Raw genomic sequence first — 22,388 nt, 5'->3', positions numbered from 1 at the left:
CCGTTGCCATGGGTTACTGAGCTAACCCGTTCCGCCTGCGCAAAGCCTCCTGGGAGTGGTGGTTCGGCGGCGCCCCACACCTGCCTTCTTTGAGGCCGGAGGAACTACAACTCCCAGGACGACCCGGAAGCAGCCTAGGCAACGGAGCGGTAGTTCCAGCATTGCGGTGGTCCGGGCCCGAACCTGGAAAATGCTGCTGGCGCCCCAGGAAAGGTCCTCCTCTAGGAAGAGGACGGGGCCGAATCGCTGGAAACAATTTACAAGGAAGCCGAGTCCTAAGGTGATCCATCCCAATCGGGAGCTCTGGGGGGGCGGGGACCGGCCCCGAGGCAACCGGCTGGGCTGCGCTACCTCCCTCTTCCCCCAGGGGCGTCCTTAGCTGGCTGCCCCTTGCCTTGACTGCCCTGGAGCCAGCACCGTCCTGGTGAAGGGGGCCTACGAACTTTGGGGTCTGGATAACTTACGGCTTTGTTGGGCAGTAGCGTGAAAGACCTATTTCCATTTTATTAAACAGGAGAGGTCTGGTAGTGCCCATCCCGGTGAAGAGAATTCTCGAACTCCCTCGCCTCTCATTCCCACCCCCGCAATTTTAGGGAATTTCTCGCACATTTCTTTCTTCCCTTCCCATTTCCTTCCCCTTCTCTTCCTTTCCTAATTTTAGATCGTTATTGGAGAGGGAACACCTTCATGTTAAGTACTCTGCCTCATATTCCTCCCCTTCTAATTTTTCATAAAGTATCAAAAATGAACTCAGGAATCAAGTGGATATTGGACATATCAATACTTGATTCACTTGAATTTTTTTGAATTCAACCAACATTTCCTTTTTATATCTGTTACCTCCTTTGATGCCTTAGCATCCAAAGACATGGAAAACTGGTAAGCCTATTTTAAACTTGAAACATACATAAATGTCATGTGCAAAGTCACAGTCACACGGTGTGTGCTTTCCATAGACTACCTTTTTAACAGTCACAAAAATAACTGCTTTAAATGTAAGTGAGAGTACCAAAATGGAGTGGTTTCTCAGCTTCCAGCTCCAGAGCACTTTCACCAGCTGTTTTCACCCTTAAGTTATACTTTCTTAAAAAAAAAAAAAAAAATCTCTAGACAAGTGGCATTTTTAGGGCTCTAGGCAATCGTGCTTGCAGTTTATTCTAAATATACCTATTAAATAATGCCCTGGACATATTCCACTTGGTGAATATCTTGGTCCAGATACCAGAGGGTGTAGATAGGAGCACTAGAGAGAGTTGGAAACAGAGTCAGCTCCTATTGTAATGTGCTAGTTCCACAATAGATTGGATCCCAAATAGGTTATGGGTATAGATTTGATGATGAAATGTAAAAATTTGGGACAGTTTCTTAAGACTCCAAAAGGAAAGATTTTTGCTGCTAGTGCTCCTTGTTACTGCCTAGAGGGTAAAAAAGAAAAAGCACAAGAGCTTCTTGAAGTTTAGTTGTGTTTTAATAGGATCAGCTCTTTGCTGCAGTGACAAAATTATTCAGCAGTACAGCTACATTAATTAGTTATCTTAAGGTGCTTTGAAGGTGAAGTGTTACGTAAGTGAAAGAGTATTATACCTTTCCTTCCTCCATGTGACTGTATGCTGGTTTAGATATTCCCTTCTTTATTTAAAGACCCACCTGAATTATTAGCAAAGCAAATACCTCTATTTGTTAAGTGACTGTTAGAGGGAATCCCACAAGCTTCTAAGAGTTACAGAGAGTGAAGAAAGGAGGTATCCTACTGGTTTGATTTCTAATTTCAGATTAATATCTGACTGACCTGGGTAAAAATATATGTGATCTTTACTTCATTTTCTGCTTTGTAAGACAGAAGATTATCCCCCACTACATCCTCCCACCACCAGCACCCCTCCCCCAGTTATTACTGGACCAAACAATATTCCTGCTATAGGTAAGATAGGAAAGCCCCTTGCTACAGGTTGTTCTTGAAAAGAGGGACCCGACGAAAGGGGCATAGCCTTCTCCAAGCAGATTTGCTTCCGTGACATTTGAATAATCTGGCTCATTAATCAGTGCTTGTTTGGTTTTTTATAAAGATTATATCTAGCATTCCTCTATTTTGGCTCTTGGAGAGCTTTATTTTTTTTAAGATATTATTTATTTATTAGAGAGAGAGAGTACGGGAGGAGGAGCAGAGGGAGAGAGACAAGCAGACTGCATGCTGAGTGCAGAGACAGACGCAGGGCTCGATCCCAGGACCCTGAGATCATGACCCAAGCCGAAATCAAGAGTCAGCCGCTTTAACTGACTGAGCTCCAGGTGTCCCTCTGGAGAGCTTTAAAAAAAAAAATAATTCTGACATCTGGGCCCTATTCCAGACCAATTAAATTAGAATCTCCAGGTGGGCTTAGGCAGGAGATAAAAACAGAAGAGATCCCAGAGAAGGCTTCATGTTTCTTCCTCTGACCATCATTCTGTGTCCTTGCTGAACTTGCTGACGAAATGGCTTGGGGAAGGAAAAAGGACACTTTTCCATATGCTTTAGTCAGAAGGATAGATTAAAATGGCAAAGTTGAAAAAAAAACGGCAAAGTTGATAAAGTTATTGCTGTGTATTAATATTCTCTATATATTATCTACAGCCTGCCTTTGACCCTGACAATGTGGAACACTGGATTAAGGTAAGGATATTGCACAGTTAAGATAGAGAGTTAAGAGTCAGACATAATCTGATGGGAAGGAATACTGATAGACCTCCATTTTGCACGTTTTGCTATTTTTCTCATGTGACTGTGTTGCTTTAGTTTTATATTCCTTAGTATTTTTTTTCATTCTGTTGCTTTTCATGAAAATATGAATGACAAGAAAATGGGTATAGACATGCTCTTTTTTTTTTTTTTTAAGATTTTATTTATTTATTTGAGAGAGAGAGACAGAGCACAAGCAGGGGGAAGGCAGAGGGAGAGGGAGAAGCAGACTCCCTACTGAGCAGGGAGTCGACATGGGGCTTGATCCTGATCCTGGGACTCTGTGATCATGACCTGAGCCGAAGGCAGACGCTTAACTGACTGAGCCACCCAGGTGCCCCTAGACATGCTCTTTCAAATGCTGTGAGGATCCAATGAAGAGGACTAAAGGAGCAGGGGAGGAGAAGCTGTAAAAGAGGATGTAGTAGCCTTCCTCAGATACTGGAAAGACTGTACTGTAGTTACATTGATCTATGGGACCAGTGCATTAGGTGAAAGCTGTGCATGCATGGTAAGAATTTTCTAATACCTGGAGGGATCCAAAAATGGAGCGGCATTCTCATAAAGAGGTCAAAAACTAATGATGTAATGTATGGTGATTAACATAACATAATTTAAAAAGATGTATTTTCTATCAATAGAAGTGTTCAAGTGGATTCTAAATGGCCACTTAATGTTAGGACTAATGAAGACTATGTTTGAGCATTCCGTGAGGGGGGGGATTGAATTACATAACTTTCTGAGCTCTTTTCCAGGCCTGAGATATGTGTTTTTGAGTCCAAGTACCATTTAAGTTGAAAGTACTATTAAACTACTTCAGGTGCATGCCTCTGAGTGTCAGTTTGGCAACTTGCCATACTCAATTCATTTGTGCAGCATATGTTTCAAAATCATGCGGCATTTTCCTGGGAAAATATCATTCTGCCTGGTAGTATTTTGAAGAGCTATTACTTATCAAAATTGACAGGCATTATAAGTCCAGATGGAACCCAGGCCAGATGTAATCACTGTTAACTATTTATTTATCCAGCCAGTATTTATTAAGTGCCTTCTAAGTAGTAGTCCACTCTATTGAACACTGAAGATAAAACCGAGCTCTGGGCAGGTATAATCTATAATCCCTGCCTTCCTAGAGTTTATAGTCCAGTGGAGATTAAACTTACTTAAAACCAGTGGGAGAATTAAAGATGTAATAGAAGCAGGTGGGGGGGACGCTAATCTAGACAGGCCAGAGAAGGCTTCCTGGTTCCTGCAGAAGGTCTGACTTAGAAGACCACTAAAACATCTGCCCTTGTGGAGGCCGGCCTCTGGGAAGCCCACTCCTCAGCCTCCTACTAAGCCTAGTTTCCATGTCCGTGCTGAGTGTCCCAGTGCCAAGCCCCTGCAGGGCTCAGTTGCACATTGAGTTACTGTCTCCTCCAGAGGGAAAGATTTAAGTAAAAGAGAAGGATAAAATTCTGCTCTGACTTTATGCACTTGTCAGACAGCTTGACCGGTTAGATTTTTATCATTCCTTTTATCATTCCTCTAAAATTTCCACAATAGCTCTGTTTCCATTATGCCCTCAAATCTCCCATCTCAAAAAAAAAAAAAAAAAAAAAATCATTAAGTCCTTACTTGACCTGGCCGTCCATTCTGATTATGGTACAACATCTTTTTCTTATCCAAGTCTTTGAGTATATAGCCTAGACTCCTTGCCCTTGCATTTTTATTATCCTCTGCTGTCTACAGTAATTTCCTCCTGTTTCTGTTTCTCACCACTCCCCAGAAATGGTTGTCCTAAATGACTTCCTGACCAAATCCAGTGTTCTCTTCTTCATCCTCAAACTTTGTAAGGTTCGTTTGATCCAATTATCACTTTTTTTATTCTAGAAATTTTCTCCTTCGTTATCTTTTTATAACCCTGTTTTCTCTTCTCCTACTACTTTTCTGTTCACTCCTGTCTTCTTTTCTGATTTTGTTCCCTAATGTTTCCCAACTCTGGGTGTATCCTAAATAGTTAGGACTTCTGAACCTAAGACTTCCAAATCCCCTTGAGTGCACCACTCTCTCAAAATCAGCTTAGACCTTGTTACATGAAAGAAGGGGGAGAATATGGAAAGAGTGTGAAGCATGGTGAAGATCAAGAAAGGGCTTTCTTCAGAACAAAAGAGATCACCGGGGCAGCAATGGGGACTTGGCTGAAGCAGGTAACCAAAGTCTTAATGTGGTACCCAAAATTGGTAGATCAGATTGACCCGGCCTTGAAAGTTTTCATTGGAGAGGTAAAGATACAAGTGATCTGAGGCTTATGTAAGAGAGTATCTGAATATCCATGCAGAGTAGGAAGGAGGGGACCCTTTAAAGATTTTACTTATTTATTTGAGAGAGAGAGAATGAGAGAGCATGAGGGGGGCAGTGTCAGAGGGAGAAGCAGACTCCCCGCCGAGCAGGGAGCCTGATGTGGGACTCGATTCCAGGACTCCAGGATCATGACCTGAGCCAAAGGCAGTCGCTTAACCACCTGAGCCACCCAGGCGCCCAGGAGGGGACCCTTTAAAGAACTCCTAGGTTGGGAAGAGGAGGCCTATAGTGACGAAGGACATGGTTAGGTGCAACACCAATGTAGCGGAGGAGCAAAACAGGGAGATGGACAGGAGGCTTAAACAACTTACTTAAAACCAGTGGGAGAATTAAAGATGTAATAGAAGCAGGTGGTGGGGACACTAATCTAGACGAAGGACATGGTTAGGTGCAACACCAATGTAGCGGAGGAGGGGGAGCAAAACAGGGAGATGGACAGGAGGCTGATGTTGGGGGAGGTGTTATCAGCTTTGGGGTTGAACAATGGGAAATTCTGTGTGATGTGGTTCAGGATGACCATGTCAGTGGGTTGCAGAAGTACGATTGCGGGAAAGGCCGTTGGAATACAGGAGATGAAGCAAACCTTGAGGCTGAAATGGTGAGTCTTCCTCAGGGACGCTGAAGTCACTTAGAATCAGGCAGATACTTGAGTAGAACTGTGAGTTCTGGGGCAGCTCACCCAAAATGCAACAATTCACCATGATTTATAATTTATCCTCATCCTGACTTGATAGACCCATCTTTTTACTCCTGTGCATTCTGTTACTTTGATACTTAAGCTTTCTAAACATTTTCATTGATTCTCTATTCTGGAACCTTCAGGGATTATGCCATCTGATGAAACTGTAAATTCCAGATGGGCACTTACGGCCCTCTGTCAATCTAGCTGTAATATCAATCTACCTGTAACAGCCCCTTTGCTGATACTCTGTGTGACTCTTGTCAGGCCAGTCTCCTTCCCCTTCTATCTTCCCTTCACTTTGACGCACACTGATCCCCCAAGCCTGGAATACCATTCCTCTCTTGGAGGCCAATCCAGATCTTTCCCTTAAAGTTCAGCTGAGATGCCCCTCTCAGTGAACAACTCCCCTGATGCACCTCAACCACCTAATCCCATCTTCTAATACTTTTTTCCTTGGAATTATGTTGGCATTCATACACAACAGAAACTGCATCCAGCATTTGCTTGTATACAGAGAGATTTAAAAAGAATTGGACACTTTCAAAAATACATTACTCCCAAAACTATTATTTATAAACATGGAGTTTGCACTTGAGGGTATATGAAGAAACTTGTTTGTACCTCCCAGCCTTGAGGAAATGAAAGAGTGCCTTGTAGCTGCTGTTCCTGCCGTCCAGTGGACACTGGGATTGATGTGTGTCATGGGATGTAAGGAGCGCTTATTGAGCATTTATAAGATCATGGGAATAAGATAGTTCCTTTACAAATTATATATTTACATGTAACACAGTTACTGAGTAGGAAACCTTTGAAGGTATTTGGGGTTTCTTATCACCCTGTGTTCCTTTAGAACTCTTCTTGAACTGTGTCTTGCACGTGTGGCACATGACACAGTAAATAGGTAGGTAGTAGGTAGGTAGATAAAAGTGAACTCTTTGATGGTCGCTTTTAGTTTTGTTTTCCCTTCAGTGTCCACTAAGGTAGTGGGAACAGTGCTAGCCTTCAATCCTTCAGTCAACCTGCTTAAAGAATAAGTTGTTAAATTGACACTTTGTTTTATTGAAATATAATTTAAGATAGACCTCTTCTGTCTCTCACATACTTATTTTGAATGAAATGGTAAGGATTAATATTTTATTTATTTTTTTTAAAGATTTTATTTATTTATCTGAGAGAGAGAATGGGAGACAGAGAGCATGAGAGGGGGAGGGTCAGAGGGAGAAGCAGACTCCCCGCCAAGCAGGGAGCCGAATGTGGGACTTGATCCCAGGACTTCAGGATCATGACCCGAGCTGAAGGCAGTCGCTTAACCAACTGAGCCACCCAGGCGCCCCGGATGTAATATTTTAAACAAGGAAATACGAGACTATTTCTAATCCTTAATATCATCTAGTATTTTTTTTAACCAAAATCTTCATTTTAAGTGATATCCCAAACACTTGCTTTGTGAGAGCCAAGCAAACATTTCTCCTTACTCCCTTCCTTGTAAGTACCAGCCTGTGTCCTTGAGTACCAAAATCAGTCTTCTCCTGTGTCCAAGCTCTGTCTGCCTCCTTTGTTAAGAATCTGTACCAATTCCAATTCAGGTGAGATGACCTATCATACAGCGTTTTTTCTTTCACTCATAGCCTGAGGAACTAAGTCTACAATCCTGTTTTGTTGTTTATTTTTTTTTGTGAATGTTGGTTTAAAAACTGAAAGTTGATCTATTTATTTGTACATTATTTACATATATGTGTAGATAACATACACAATGATACATGCGAGATTCATCTTGCTGTCTTAGAATTTTTAAAACCTTAAAGGGAAGGACTGTGTGCCAAGCATAATGTGACCATCCAATAAATGGCATATCGACCATCATAAATTTGGGTACATCAGAGGCCAAGAAATAGTGTGGGAGACAGATCTCTCCAGTATGACCTCATAAAGAGTGAATGATATTTTCTTTATTCTAACCCTGATTAGATCATGTTTTCTTCTGATTCATATCTTTTCCTGTGTGTTCTATTTTCTACATCTTTTTCAAATTACCCTTAGCTTTTCAACTTTATTGCTCTGTTTCTAATTCAAACTTAATATACGAAACCCTTGAGAATTTAAAAGGTAAAGTCCCAGGGCACTTGGGTGGCTCAGTCATTAAGCATCTGCCTTCCACTCAGGTCATGATCCCAGGGTACTGGAATCGAGCCCCGTGTCGGGCTCCCTGCTCAGCAGGAGGTCTGCTTCTCTCTCTCCCCCTGCTTGTGTTCCCTCTCTTGCTGTCTCTCTCTCTCTGTCAAATAAATAAATAAAATCTTTAAAATAAAATAAAAGGTAAAGTCCCTGGCAAGTTTTGGCAGAGGTACTACCAGTCTTTCCATGAAGGGCAAGAGGAAAAATCATTTTCAAAATAGGTCAGGCAGCAATATAAACTGTGGGGCAAGTACAGCTTTTTAAAATAAATTTTAGGGGTGGCGCCTGGGTGGCTCAGTCGTTAAGCTTCTGCCTTCGGCTCAGGTCATGATCCCAGGGTTCTGGGATCGAGCCCTGCATTGGGCTCCCTGCTCCGCGGGAAGCCTGCTTCTCCCTCTCCCCCTCCCCCTGCTCGTGTTCCCTCTCTCGCTGTGTCTCTCTCTGTCAAATAAACAAAATCTTTAAAAAAAATAAAATAAATTTTAGGGGCTCCTGGGTGGCTCAGTTGAGTGTCCAACTCTTGATTTTGGCTCAGGTCATGATCTCAGGGTCCTGGGATTGCTGAGTGGGGAGTCTGCTTGTCTCCCTCTCCCTCTGCCCCTCCCTCGACTCATGCTAAGCGCTCTCTCAAATAAATCTTTAAAAAAATAAAATAATAAAATTTTACATGTGTTCATTTTTTAACTAACGTTTATGGGGCACCTGTTATATGACAGTACCTATAATAGGTACTGGGGGTTTCACACATGAAGAGGAGGACAAACATGCCTGCTCACATTCTACTAAGGGGAGATAGTATATGGTAAAATACGTGACAGGGTCATAAGTGCTGTAGAGAAAGTCAGAACAGAGAAGGGGAATAGGGAGAGCCGTGAGGAGGGTGGTTACAGTTTCATGTAGGGTAATTCGAGAAAGCCTTACTACGAAGGTGACATTTGGGTAAAGACATGAGGAGGCAAGAGAAAGAGCTGTATGGCTATCAAGGGCGAGCAGTCCAGCAGAGGGGCAGTAAGCCAAAGGCGCTGAGGTGGGACTGTGCTTGGCATATTTGAGAAGGAATACACAAGGTCAGTGTGGCTGAAGTCAAGTAAGCAAAGGGATGTAGCAGAGGAGAAGGTTGTAGAGCTCACAAAGGGCCTGAGGGTGCAGGACCTTGAAGCACATAGTAAGGACTTTGCTTTTTATTCTGAGTGAAATAGGGAACCATGAAAGGGTTTTTTGTTTGTTTGTTTGTTTTTCAGATTTTTTAATTTTTTATGAGAGAGAGAGAGCACAAGCAGGGGGAGTGGCAGGCAGAGGGAGAGGGAGAAGCAGGCTCCCCGCTGAGCAGGGAGCCCGACGTGGGGCTCGATCCCAGGACCCTGGGATCATGACCCAAGCCGAAGGCAGACGCTTAACCGTCTGAGCCACCCAGGCGCCCCACCATGAAAGGGTTTTGGGCGGAGTTATGTGTGGCTTTCATTTCAAAGGGACTGTCTGCTGTGGTGGGAGACTATCACAGAAAACCTCTCAGGAAATTGTGGTGCCTTGGACCAGGTGAGAGCAGTAGAGGTGACAAGAAGGGGTCAGATCCTGGATATATTTTGAAAATAGAGTCAACAGATTTCCCAACAGATTGGTTGTGGGGTAAGAGGGAGAGAATAGATTCAAGGACGCCAAGGTTTTCATCCTGAGAACTGAAAAGAGTGGCATTGTCACCTAGGTTGGAAGCCTGGGAATGCAGCAGATGTGGAGGAAAGCAAGTTTGTAGGGAGGGAGAAAGTCAGGGATTTAACTGTAAAAGAAGTTCTTTTTTTTTTTTTTAATTTAATTTTTTAAGATTTTTATTCATCTGAGAGAGAGAGAGAAAGAGCACAAGCAGGGGGAGAGGCAGAGGGAGAGGGAGAAGCAACTCCCTGCTGAGCCGGGAGCCCGATATGGGGCTCAATCTCAGGACCCTGAGATCATGACCTGAGCTGAAGGCAGATGCTTAACCATCTGAGCCACCCAGGCGCCCCAAGAAGTTCTTTTATATTGTGCAGGTAAACCAAAGTGCCAACACAGTTTGTCCACCTCCACCAATCCCATGATTTGGGCCGTGTTTTTACTCTTGATTTAAAACCTTCTGGATAACTACAGTTCAGTGACTCTATCCCAATTTTATTGAGCCTATAGTTTATTTAATATATGATGGGAGGTTCATTCCAGGGGTAGTAATTTGAGGAAGTATAGCTACTCTGCCTCTGCTTCATATTCATATGCAAATCGTAGTGGCAATGGGAGTTAATAAATATTGTATTTTTTATTTAAAATAAAATATCCAGGTGTCATGATCCCATCACTAATGCTCTAAACAAAAGTTATCTAAAGTTTAAATAACCTTTTGTTCAAAAATAAACATTGTGAATACATGTTAAAATTTGGTAAAATATTGCAATTAATTTCATGTTTAAAAAATGAAATTATTTGGGGTGGTTAAGCCTCCAGAGTTCCTTTAAAAATGGAACAGTGGAAGTATCTTAGTAGGTGGTAGAAAGTCAGTTTTCTTGAGTAGGAGAAAAATTCTTTAGCCCTAAACAAAGTTGTCATCATCTTAATGGATTTTTTTTTCTGTGATATTGAAGAAGGTGGAGAAAGCCTCAGAATTTGCAGTTTCAAAAGCATTTTCTCCTACAAATTCCAATTTGTCCAGAAGGCTTTGGAGCCAAATCATAGATTTGGAAACATCTGAGCAAATAGAGGATCGTGATGAAGTCTATGCGGAAGGTAAGAGAATACATTTTTTTGCTGCAGTGTTAACAGTTCTTTAGAATACAGCTTATTAAAGCATAACCTATAATGCATTTCAAAGTACAGAATGGAAATTTTTCATTCTTTTGTGCTTAAGTTTCGTGTTTTTCCACCTCCCTGAAACTAATCTATCCTGGAGTGAACTCCAATATTACAAGTAAGGCTATACTTAAGGCTCATTCTGTCTTCTGAAATGGAACCACATCAAGAGGCAGGTTGATATGACACAGCTAACTAGTGAGTGTTATAAGGTATTCGTCCTGTGGCATGGAGGGCAACATGATCACTTGATCTAGTATTATGAGATCATTTGACCATTAGTTTGCAAATCCACTTTATTCTTTATGAAGAGAGTCTAAGATTGATCTAACCTTCCTACCTCCCCAAAACATTTACTCCTCTGGAATTTAGTATTTTAGTTTCTGTTGCTCTTGGGAACTCCAGCATTTAGGGATGAATAGATCAGGAGGAACCAGCAAAGACTGGAAAGGAGAAGCCACAGAGGAAGAAAGTCAGAGTGGCCATGTCCTGGAAGCCAGCTTCCATTTGGATGATTGTCTCTTTTTATTCCATTAACTTATTCCATTAAATGTCTCTATTTATTCATAGCATGTTTTTATTCAAAAAATATATATATACATATATAATTATTTATGTTTATAAGTATGTATATGATAAAAACTTTTATGTTTATAATATAATCTATTATATATATTTAAAAAATTATCACTCTGTGTCAGGTACTATTTTAGGTACTGGGGGAACCTAAAATTTTGAACAAGAGAGGCAAAGCCCTTGCTTTCATGGGGTATACATGCTAGTGTGAGAATAAAGGAAACTTAAAATTATTAGGTAGTGATAAGTCATTCAAGTTTGGACCTGAATAATAAGAAGGAGCCACCTAAGCAGTAATGGAGGAGGGGCATCCTAGACAGAGGGAAAGGTAGCATCAAGAGTTAAAGTATAGACAAGCTTGGTGTGCTTGAGGAACTGAAGGAAGACCAGTGTGGCTGGAACATCCCAATGGAGATGAGCGTGCAGGAGTGAGCAGAAGACCTAGTACATAGGGCCTATAGGCCTGGTAAAAGAATTTAGATTTTATTCTGAGTATGATGAGACATCATTGAAGGGTTTTAAGCAGTGGTACAACAGATCAATATTTTAAATATGAAAAGTGGATTATAGGGGAGAAAAGGAGGGAAAAGGGAGATCTGTGAGAGGCTGGTGCAGTGGTCTGGGTGAGCAGTAAAGGCCCTTGGTCTTGGGTGGTTGGTAGAACTGGAGATGGAAAAAGGAGATTGGTTCAGAAATTGGCAAGACTATGTCTTGCCCACCCCATCTCCCAACCCACTGTTGGGAATACACAATATACTTTAGCCTCTTAAAGTTTCTGAGAAGTCATACTGTCTAAAAACTAATGTTTACTTACCCCAAATCCCAAGCTTCTTATACCTGGAAACTCCTTTTAGCCTGAAATCCATATTCCTATCCTGAAGAGTTAGTGATACACATTAGAAAGTACTAGTGTATGAACAGAACATGGTTTTCAAAGGTTTATATCCCTTTTTCTCCTCTCATCAATCATCTGTTAATATTCAATAAGAACCAGTGTTCTGAGGAACATATTTTGAGAAACTCTGCTTTAATGTAGCCTTAGAGCCTCTGATCCAACAGGAGATGTTCCTGCAGTTGAACTCTCCAAGGGTAGTTCGCTTTCTTTGTGCTTTTGGGGCACTTCATAGCAAACCCCTCTTTACTAATGAATGGCATTGAGTAGATCTGAATTATTCTACATATAAATTATTATACATATAAATGTCTGACTTACTGTACACAGGGTTACTCAGTAAATATCTGTCCCCTTTCTCTACCTTCCTCTGAAAGCCAATAATATTTGTTGCTAGTATACTTTTTACACTTGGTTTCTACTATCTTGATTCATTCTTTTCTATTTTATATGTCCCGCATTCCTATCTATTTTAAATGCCTTTTGGCCTCATTTAATGTAAGAAACATTCCATTCCCTCAGAGCTATATGATCATGGTAACAGTGATGAAGATAGTGCTGAAATATATACTTTTCTTCTTTGAAACCCCTATGCCTGCCCATAGAGCTGTTTGATAATGATGATAGTGATGAACGTATTGCTAAAGTAGACATTTTCTCTCATACCTATATATTTAAGATTTTCTGAATATCACCAAGAAAGAAATTCAAATAGAAGTTGGCTTCCAGGAAATCACACTATTTTGATTTTCCTCCTACCTCAATGGCCTCTCCTTCCTAGCCTGCTTTTCCGGTTCTGCCTTATCTCTTCAACCCCTAATACTGGAGTTCTTCAGGGCTTATTCCTGGAACCAGTTCTCTACCCATCTTCCTCTTTTGGTGCTCTCATCCACTTCTGTGGCATTAAATTCTATCCATATGCTGATGACACCCACATTTATTTCTCGAGCTTGGACCTCTCCCCAGAAATCCAGAGTGGTATAGCCAATACCTGTTTGACACTCTTATTTGTATGTCTCCTAAGCATTTCAAACCCAACTAGTCTAAAACTGAATTCCTGATCTTCCCTCCTGACCTGCTCCTCCCTCAGCCTTCCCTGTCTCAGTAAATGGCATCTCCATTTTTGCAGTTGCTTAGGCCAGAAACCTTGCAGACTTCTTTCATTTCCCATATCTGCTACATCAGCAAATCCATCAATTGCATCTCAAAACAATACTTTCTAAAATTGGACGATTTTTAATACTTCCTCTCCAGGTCCAGGCTACTGTCACTTTCCTGGATTATTGCATTTGCCTCCCAATTGGTGTCCCCTGCTTCTGTGCAAGGGATTTTCAACCTCAGCACTGTTGATGTTGATTTTCAACCTCAGCACTGTTGATGATATAACAGATAATTATCTTTGGGGTGGGGGCTGTTCCATGCATTGTTGGATGTTTAGCCACATATCTGCCCTCTGCCTACCAGATGCTAGTATCATTTATCCCTGTTATGATAACCAAAAATGGCCCCAGACATTGCCAGATGTCCACTGGGGGGCAAGATTATCCCTGATCTAGAACCAGTGCTCTAAATCTGATCCCCACATTACCTCTTTACTTCATCTCCTGTTATTACCCCTTCACTCACTCCTTTCTAGCCACACTGCCTCCTTTCTACTTCTCCAACACTCTGGACATTTTCTTCCTTAGGACCTTTGCAAATGCTTTCCCTCTGCATGGAATAACCATATGGCTCACTCCCTCACTTTCTTCCCTTCTTTGCCCAGATGTCTTCTCAGTGAGGCCTTCTTTGAACCCCAAATTTAAAACTATCAATACCTACCTTCCATTTCTTACACACCATTTCTCCTTTGCCTGCTCTGTTTTTCAGATTTACTTATTTTTTGTCTCTCTTCAATTAGAATGTAAACTTCATTGGTGATAAGTTTTATTTGTCCTATTTGTTGCTCTTTTCCCAGCATCTAACACAGTACCTGACACATGATAGATGCTCAGTATTTACTGAGTGAATGAAAACAGTGAATGAAGAAAGTCTTTGAAGTAATAGGAATATTAAAAAGATTTTTTTGTTTTATTGATAGCTCAGGAGCTAGTCAATGACTGGTTAGACACCAAACTTAAGCAAGAACTAGCAAGTGATGGTGAAGATGGTGCTGAAGACACTGTGTCAAATATCCTTCCTGTGCCGGAAGCCAGTGATCATTTGAAATATGACAAGTTTGATGGTAAGAACTTGTCTGATTGTTCTAAGCTTTAACATCTAATGAATGTATCTAAGAAGTCTTTTTAATTGTTTTAAATAATAAATGCTATATTTGACTTTTCTATGATTTGCTTAGTTTTATAATTGGCTTTAATTTTTCTTGGTTCAATTTAAATTACTTATCTGTATCCTCAGTATGTTCATGGTGTTTTTTAAATTAAAATATTCTATTTGTAATTCTTCTTATGATTATAATAGCAATTAATGCTCTTTGAGTGTCTCTTCCCATATATTGTTGGATGACTCTTTACTCTGATGGGGCTACATTTAAACATTTTATATTTATAAAAGAGTTTACTACTTGTACACACAACTAGTGAGTGAGGGTTCCTCGAATGTACTCAGAATTTGGTATTTTTTTTCCTCAGCATAAAGGTAGGCCTGGTGATGGTGGTGGGCAGCAGCTCCTCCTGTGTGACTCACACACCCTTGGTAATCTCACCTGGCAGAATTCCCCTTGTTTAGGACTCTAGAAAAATCTACAAAATCCCCAGCCTAGGAATCACAAAGTCATGAGCTCTTAAAGTTAGAGGAATCCTTCTAGATCACCTAGTCTGATCTCCCTGCTTCACCCCCTCAGATAGAGATCCTTCTGTAGTATCCCTCACATGGGGTGATAGAATCTCTGCCAGCACATCTCCCAGGATAGAAGGAGCCCATTCACTTGTTGTGGGGCTCTAATCCTCATACATTTTTCTCTCAGGAGAATTAGGAGTTTGACCTCTGTAACCCTTTAGTGTAAGAGAAAATAATACCATGTTCCCTTTCCCAAGAAAAGTAGTAGTGTTGTTGTTGTAGTTTGCACGTGATATAATCATGTCTGATCTCTCATATACTTCAATGTTCCTAGCTTAAATATACCAATTCTCACAGTAGTTCTTTATATCACATTGTTTCTAAATCTTATCATGCCGGTTGCCTCCTTCTGGATGTTTTCTAATTTATTAATGTCATTATTAAAGTGAGGCATTTTCATACTTCATATTTATTCTGAAGCATATACGGAATATAGTGAAACTATGACTCCTTTCATATGGTGCTAATAGATCTAGTTATATTTCTTTACCAGGCCTCATTCATCTTATGCTTGTAGAGCTTTTTGTTTTATTTTCCTTTTTTTTTTTTTTGATTGAAACATTCCTATTATGTAGCCATTTAAAAAGGATGTTTACCAAAAATACTGATTAATGGGATTATCTCAATAGACTCAGAAAAAGTACTTGACAAAATCTGACAACCATTCCTGATAAAAATGCTCAGCAAACTAGTAATAGAAGGTAAATTCCTCAACCTGACAAAGGGCATTTACTGAAGACATACAGAAAACAAATACCAAAATGACAAACATAAGCTATAGGTTATCAGGAATTACATCTAATGTAAATGGATTAAACAGTCCAATTAAAAGACAAAGATTGGCAGAATGATTTTTAAAATACATAATTATATGCTATCCACAGGAGACACAATTTAGATTCAAAGACACAAATAGATTGAAAGTAAAAAGATGGAAAAAGCTATACCATGCAATCAGTAACCAAAAGAAAGTGAGAGCAGCTTACTAATTCAGGAAAAAAATAGACTGTAACTAAAAAATTGTTACTAGGGACCAAGAAGGGCATTTTATAATGATAAAGGGTCAGCCATCAATAAAACATAACAAGTATAAACATACGTACACCTAAGAAAAGAGCCCCAAAATAGGGGCGCCTGGGTGGCTCAGTTGGGTAAGCATCTGCCTTCAGCTCGGGTCATGATTTCGGGGTCCTGGGATGAGCACTGCATTGGCCTCCCTGCTCAACGGCGAGGCTGCTTCTCTCTCTCTGCCCCTCCCCCTGCTCATGTTCTCTCTCTCTCTCTCTCTCTCTCAAATAAAATCTTTTAAAAAAAAAAGCCCTAAAATACATGAAGCAAAAACTGACAAAGTTGAGGGGAGAAATAGGTAATTGTACAATTCTCCAAATTATTTGGAGACCTTATACCCCATTTTCAGTGATGTATGGAACTAAACAGAACATCAACAAGGAAGATGTTCCTATAATTAGTCATTGAGAAAATGCAAATTAAAACTACCTTGAGTAACCACTACATACGGTTTATATCCAAAGACTGACCGTACTAAGTATTGGTGAGGATGTAGAGGAACCAGAACACTCCAATACTGCTGGTGAGAATATAAAATTTTGTGACCACTTTGGAAAACTGCTTGACAGTTTTTTAAAAAGTTAAACAGATACTTCTATGATCAAGCCATTCCACTCCTAGGCATTTTTCCAAGAGAAAACAAAGCATATGTTCATACAAAAACTGGTACACAAATGTTTATAACAACTTTGTCATAGCCAAAATCTGGAAACAGCCCAAATGTCTATCCATGAATGAATGAACAAATTATGGTATACCCATACAGTGGAATACTAATCAGCAGTAAAAAGTGATGAACTGTTGATACAACAACATGATGAATCTCAGAAGTAATTGTGCTGAGTAAAAGAAGCCTGACCAAAAAAAGAGTACATAGTGTATGATTTAATTGATAAGAAATTCTAGAAAATGTAAATTAATTTATCCTGAGAGAAAGCAGGTCTGTGGTTGCCTGGGATAAGACCGAGAACATGGGGAGGAGTGGGAGGAAGAGATTGCAAATCAGTCTGAGGACCCTTTTGGAACTGACAGACATGTTCTTTATCTTGATTATAGTGATGGTTTTACTGGTAGATGTATATGTCAAAACTTATGGTAGACTTTAAATATTTACAGTGTATGTATGTCAGTTATACCTCAATAAAGCCATTTAAAAAAAACAATGGAGTCTTCAAGGATGTTTAGACTGAAGTAGTATCTTTTACATTTGGCAGTGAAGGAGTCTTTCATGTCTTGGGTGATGATAATTCCTCATGAGTGGAATTTTCTTTCCTCTCAGTTGAAGGTAGTTAATTGCTGAGGGCTATACTCATCCAATTGGCATTATCAGTTACTATTTATTGAACACTCAGCTTCATATTTTTATTGTACCAAGATTATTTATATAAATATGGAAATTGTACTAAATTTTTTTTTTAATTTTCCCTTTTTTTGTTGTTGCTCTGTCTCCTCCAGAGTTGTGTGGCTATTTGGAGGAAGAAGAGGAAAGTACCACCGTTCAAAAATTTATAGACCATCTGCTCCATAAAAAAGTGGTGGATTCTGGAATGTTGGAAGATCTTGGAATGAATGGAAACCAAGACAAGCAGCAGCAGAAGGATCCTCGTCTTACCATGGAGATGAGACATAAGCAGGTGGGAGGGAAAAACAAAATTAAAATGGGTAACAGGAAGCAATCTTTGTGTAGCACATTTAATAAGCTTAAATGAAGACTTAGGTTTTATTATGAAAAAGAGTGCCATCTGTGGTTTGGTTAGAAAGAATAAAAATAAAATATAAGAACTTAGAAGAAAAATAATGCTCATAAACTGAGGACAGGAAACAGTTTATTTAAAAAAACCAAAAGAAGGAATAATTGATTTTGAACAATGGAGTGGGTGAACTAAACTTTATTAGTTTGTATATGGTACTATTATAAATATGTAGATTGGTTTTGCTTGAATTTGATTTTTGAACTGTGACATCAAAATATTAATATCATGAATATTCTAGTGACTGTTATAATGGTAATTCTTTTCCAGACAACTGAAAAATTGACTCATTTTGTGATTATAATTTGAAAGGGAGGACAGATCTGAATTAAATCTAGTTCAGCTGTTTTGAATTAGAAAGGCATATGGGAACTTTCTTTTCTTCAAAGGGAATAAATAGTGGGTTATAGGAAAAAGATGCGTCTCAATTCTTTGTAGAGGAGCTTCAGGAAATCAGAATGACCAAGTCTTTTCCACATGTCCAGAACTAAGACTGAACTAGAATGAATGTCTGTACATTGTATGTTGTCTTTTTATGACCCTGAATTTCTGATTGCTTTAAAGCATTAAGGTGTGCCTAATCAGCACTGAGGATGTTAGAAAAAGGGGTAGAAGTATGATCCTAGTTTGGGTTTGTGATAAAAGGGAGGAGAGAAGGTTCAATAAGAGATTGCCAATATCTAGAAGTCTTATAAGTAAAGAATAAGATAAGGTCAGTGAAGGGGAGGTAAAGGAGCACTCCTTAATTCATAGCTAGAAGAGCCGCTAGAGAATTAATGGGTTTGAAAAATTGATTGTGCTTATTCAGAAATATCATGGTTTTGATTTCCAAATATGAGCCAGAATCATTGATACATTTAAATAACGATCCAAGTGAATAGTGTTGTGGGGCGCCTGGGTGGCTCAGTCGGTTAAGCGTCTGCCTTTGGCTCAGGTCATGATCCCAGGGTCCTGGGATCGAGCCCCGCATCGGGCTTCCTGCTCCGCGGGAAGCCTGCTTCTCCCTCTCCCACTCTCCCTGCTTGTGTTCCCTCTCTCGCTGTGTCTCTCTCTGTCAAATAAATAAATAAAAATATTTTTAAAAAAATGAATAATGTTGTGTTCCTCAGGCAGTAAATCACTGTTGTATCTTTCACGATGTAGCCTCCCCAAAATATCCATATTCTTTCTTAAATGGCATGCACAAAGGGCCTAAATAAACAGCAGTAGCATACACCTTGGAAAATTTTAGGGGTGGGATATCATTACTATGTAAGAATCCAGAACTTGGCATCTGACCCAGTAAATTTTCAACTTTTCCATGGTGCAGATCATTCCCAGAGTGCTGGGAGTCCTCTGACCTGACTTCATCTAGACTTTTGTATTGGCTCTTACCCAAGTAAACAAATGAATTCTTCCTATTCTTCCAATGAACAGTGAGCTTCTGGGCCAGAATCTTTCCAACTGGGCATATTGTGAACTTGGAAATGTATTCTAAGCTTTTGTGTATCCTTTTCTACTTGAAAGGCTGCATTCCACCCTCACTGTGTTCTCTTTAAGGTAAAAGAAAACCGCATGAGACGTGAGAAAGAACTGGAGCGCCAGAGAATGGAAAAGACCCTGAAAAAATCGGTCTTCTTAGAGGCTCAGTATTTGGTGCAGGTAGAGAAGAGAAAGAAGGCTCTGGAAGCCAAGAAAGAGGAGGAGGAGATTCAAAGGGAGATGGTAAAGCTGCGGAGGGAGATAATTGAGAGGAGACGAACTGTGGAAGAAGCATGGAAAATGTAAGCCAGCCGTGGTGAGCGGTGTGAAGTTTTTTTTGTCTAAGCAGTCATTTTGGAAGTTTAAAAACATGGACATTGTGATAACAAAACACAAAGAAGAAATCACCCACGATTTCATGATGTTAACAAATTGTTTATGTTTTTCTGTTTCCTCTGGGTCTTGATCCCTTTACATACTTAATTGCAACCATAAAGTACGTTTATTTTGCTTGTTTTAGTTAACACATTGCCCAGAGTCCTGAGGTCTGTATATTATTTCTCCATTGAGTTCCTAGACCGTAATTTATGTAATTAGCTTCCCCCCCATCTGATAAGCATTTCAACTATTTCAGGTTTTTCACCATATAATAATGTAGTGAGCTTCCTTGAGCATAGAGCTTTCTACATTCTTAGGCATGTAATTACTGAGTTAAATGGTATAGGCCTTTGATGACTCTTGAAACATTGGCAAATTGCTTTCTAAATGGGTTGTACTTATTTACACTATTGCTGGCAGTGGACAAGGTTACCACACTCTTTTTAGCTTTGGGAAGTACTATCATTTTCAATACTTTTGCACTTTCAATAGGTATTATGTTGGTTAGTTTGCATTTCTTTGGTTACCTGAACATTGTTAAAATTGTCTGCTAATTGTGCCTCAGCCTATGTGAAGGGTGTGAGTGTCTTATCTTTTGATAATCATACAGAGTCATCATTGCCCTCCAACCACTGACAAAGAACAGGAATATCTGAGCTAAGAGGAAAATCAAAATAGTCCTCACAGGATGTAGTACTGTTATATATCCTCATGCAGAAAATGAGCTTCTAAATGAAATAACTAATGTATTTATTCTGAGAAACAGCACTGGTGCATGAACTGCAAAAAGCCTTGGAGTAACGTGCCTGAAGTGACTGAATACTCAAACTCAGAGGCCAGAAAGACCTATTCGATAATCCCTCTCGCCCCCATCAGCCTACACAGCTTTTCCCCCTGTGTTCCTGATTGCTCTTATTCTACCCAATTTAAAACAGCTCGGCAGTGGACGAGTGCTTCACTCTTTCAAGTGCCAGCCTTAGGCCTCCTCCAGACACCATTCCTTTTAGAAAGCAATCACCGGTGTTTTAGTGAGTTCTTGCTAAGGTCAACCTTACTTTTAGATTGCTTTTAAACCCTGAAAAATCTAGGCTGACCTAAAATAAATAGTGAAAACAAGTAACATTTGATGGGAGCGGGATGCTGTGCTCATAGTGGGCGCTCAGCAGATGCTCACTGACCACTCCTTAAAATCTTAGCCATGGTTACAGTGATTCAGGTAACATGCTATACTGCTAGCAGATGAACTGATTTAAACGTTCCACAAGGCAATTTGGCAATAAACAACAGGAGCCATAAAAATGGTATTACCGCTTGACCTGGAAATTCCAGTCTTAGGAAAACACCCCTAAGAAAATGATCAGAAATCCAAAGATTTGTGCACAAAGATAATATTATTTATATTGGGCATTAATAAATACTGGAGAAATTAATGAAAATGGTTATACAATGAGGCAGCACTGACTGTTGTCAGTGTTTTTTTCTGGGTGGAAATATGGATGGCTTTTATATCCAATTTTTCACAATAAGCGGCTATCCCTTTTATAACAGATACATATTTTAATGTTATTTGAAAATCAGATCCATGGTATTAGAACTGTATTTCTTTAAATGGCCACTGTGGTCGGCCTATAACTGTCTAACACTGTTATGGCATTTGGATAGAGTCAGTAAAATTTTATTATTGATAGTTTTTAATTTCTTTGTAAGCTATCCTAAATCTGCTTTATTGCATAGTTTCAAAATATCTCCTCTAAGAGATTTATTAATTATTAATTAATTAAGGCAAAAATGGCAACTTCATACTGGAGAGGTCCCCTTAGCCAAGTGATGGTTAACATCACCAATAATAAGATATAACACTGTGTGTCCTCTGTATGTATATGAGAATTAATGAGAATGTCTATAGAGTAGCCTGGCATCCCTCTCAACTTGAGTTTCCACAACTATAAAGTGAAATTCAGAAAGATAAGGTGACCTGTGTGAGTTTTCACAGCTGGTTTGTGGCCAGAGCCCATGAATCCTGATTCCTGACTATTTCTACTGTATCATTGGTAGTATATATACCTTCCACACATATACATACATATACTTTAGTACACTCCAGTAAGAAGGCAGTGACTATGAGCTTGCTTGAATTGGCATGTGGAAGAGGGATGACCTGGATGAGAAAGGATATGTGGGTGAGACAGCGGATGACCAGAGAAATAAGCAACAAAGTTACAGAGTGATTCCTGTCACTTGCCTGAAAGTTTTTTCCTTATTGTTATTAAGTTCTATTTTTTCTCTTTTCAGCTATTTTAGAATTAATATAAATTTCACTCTCTCGTTATACAAGAATACCTAATTCTTTTGTTATTTTTCTCCCTAGAAGCCTTGTAAAAGCCTTGGGGTAAAAATCTCATCCCTCTCTTACCTGAGGGTCCTTTTTTGGTCTCTCCCTTAGAAGAAAAGAGAGAGCTTATGTCTACATATTGTTAACTCAAATTTTGATCTAAGTATCCCTCGATGATAAACTCAATAAAAATACTTTACCAAAATATTTATAGGGCTTTCTAATTTCAGAGTGTATGTCTCTTATTTAATCTATATTTTATAAAGGAGTAAACTAAGGCTTAAAAAAAAAAAAATCACCCTACAATGTAGTTTTAGAACCAAATCTAAAAATCTGTCTTCTGGGGGTGCCTGGGTGGCTCAGTTGTT

General features: G+C 39.7%; 1 protein-coding gene across 4 annotated transcripts in view; it reads left to right on the top strand.

Moving 5' to 3' along the window:
- The first annotated feature begins 56 nt into the window (after positions 1 to 56).
- CCDC191 (coiled-coil domain containing 191) overlaps positions 57 to 22,388 on the top strand; it is a 99,075-nt gene continuing 76,743 nt past the window's right edge. For 3 of the 4 annotated variants that reach the window (XR_006795547.3, XM_064591714.1, XM_045902895.3), the window contains exons 1-6: positions 57 to 280; positions 2,612 to 2,650; positions 10,520 to 10,661; positions 14,273 to 14,416; positions 17,554 to 17,732; positions 19,389 to 19,612. Coding sequence is in view for 3 of the 4 variants with exons in the window: in XM_064591714.1 (XP_064447784.1) it covers positions 191 to 280; positions 2,612 to 2,650; positions 10,520 to 10,661; positions 14,273 to 14,416; positions 17,554 to 17,732; positions 19,389 to 19,612 (818 nt within the window). In the remaining variant the exon portion in view is untranslated. Of the gene's footprint in view, positions 281 to 2,611; positions 2,651 to 10,519; positions 10,662 to 14,272; positions 14,417 to 17,553; positions 17,733 to 19,388; positions 19,613 to 22,388 lie in introns of those variants that run through there. The other variant, XM_045902894.3, reaches the window with a different exon arrangement.

This window comes from Mirounga angustirostris, unplaced genomic scaffold (genome assembly GCF_029215605.1).
Source record: "Mirounga angustirostris isolate CCGP_5_RB_7025 unplaced genomic scaffold, mMirAng1.0.hap1 SCAF_1, whole genome shotgun sequence".
Classification (NCBI taxonomy): Eukaryota; Metazoa; Chordata; class Mammalia; order Carnivora; family Phocidae; genus Mirounga; species Mirounga angustirostris.
This window is presented reverse-complemented; position numbering and strand designations above follow the sequence as displayed.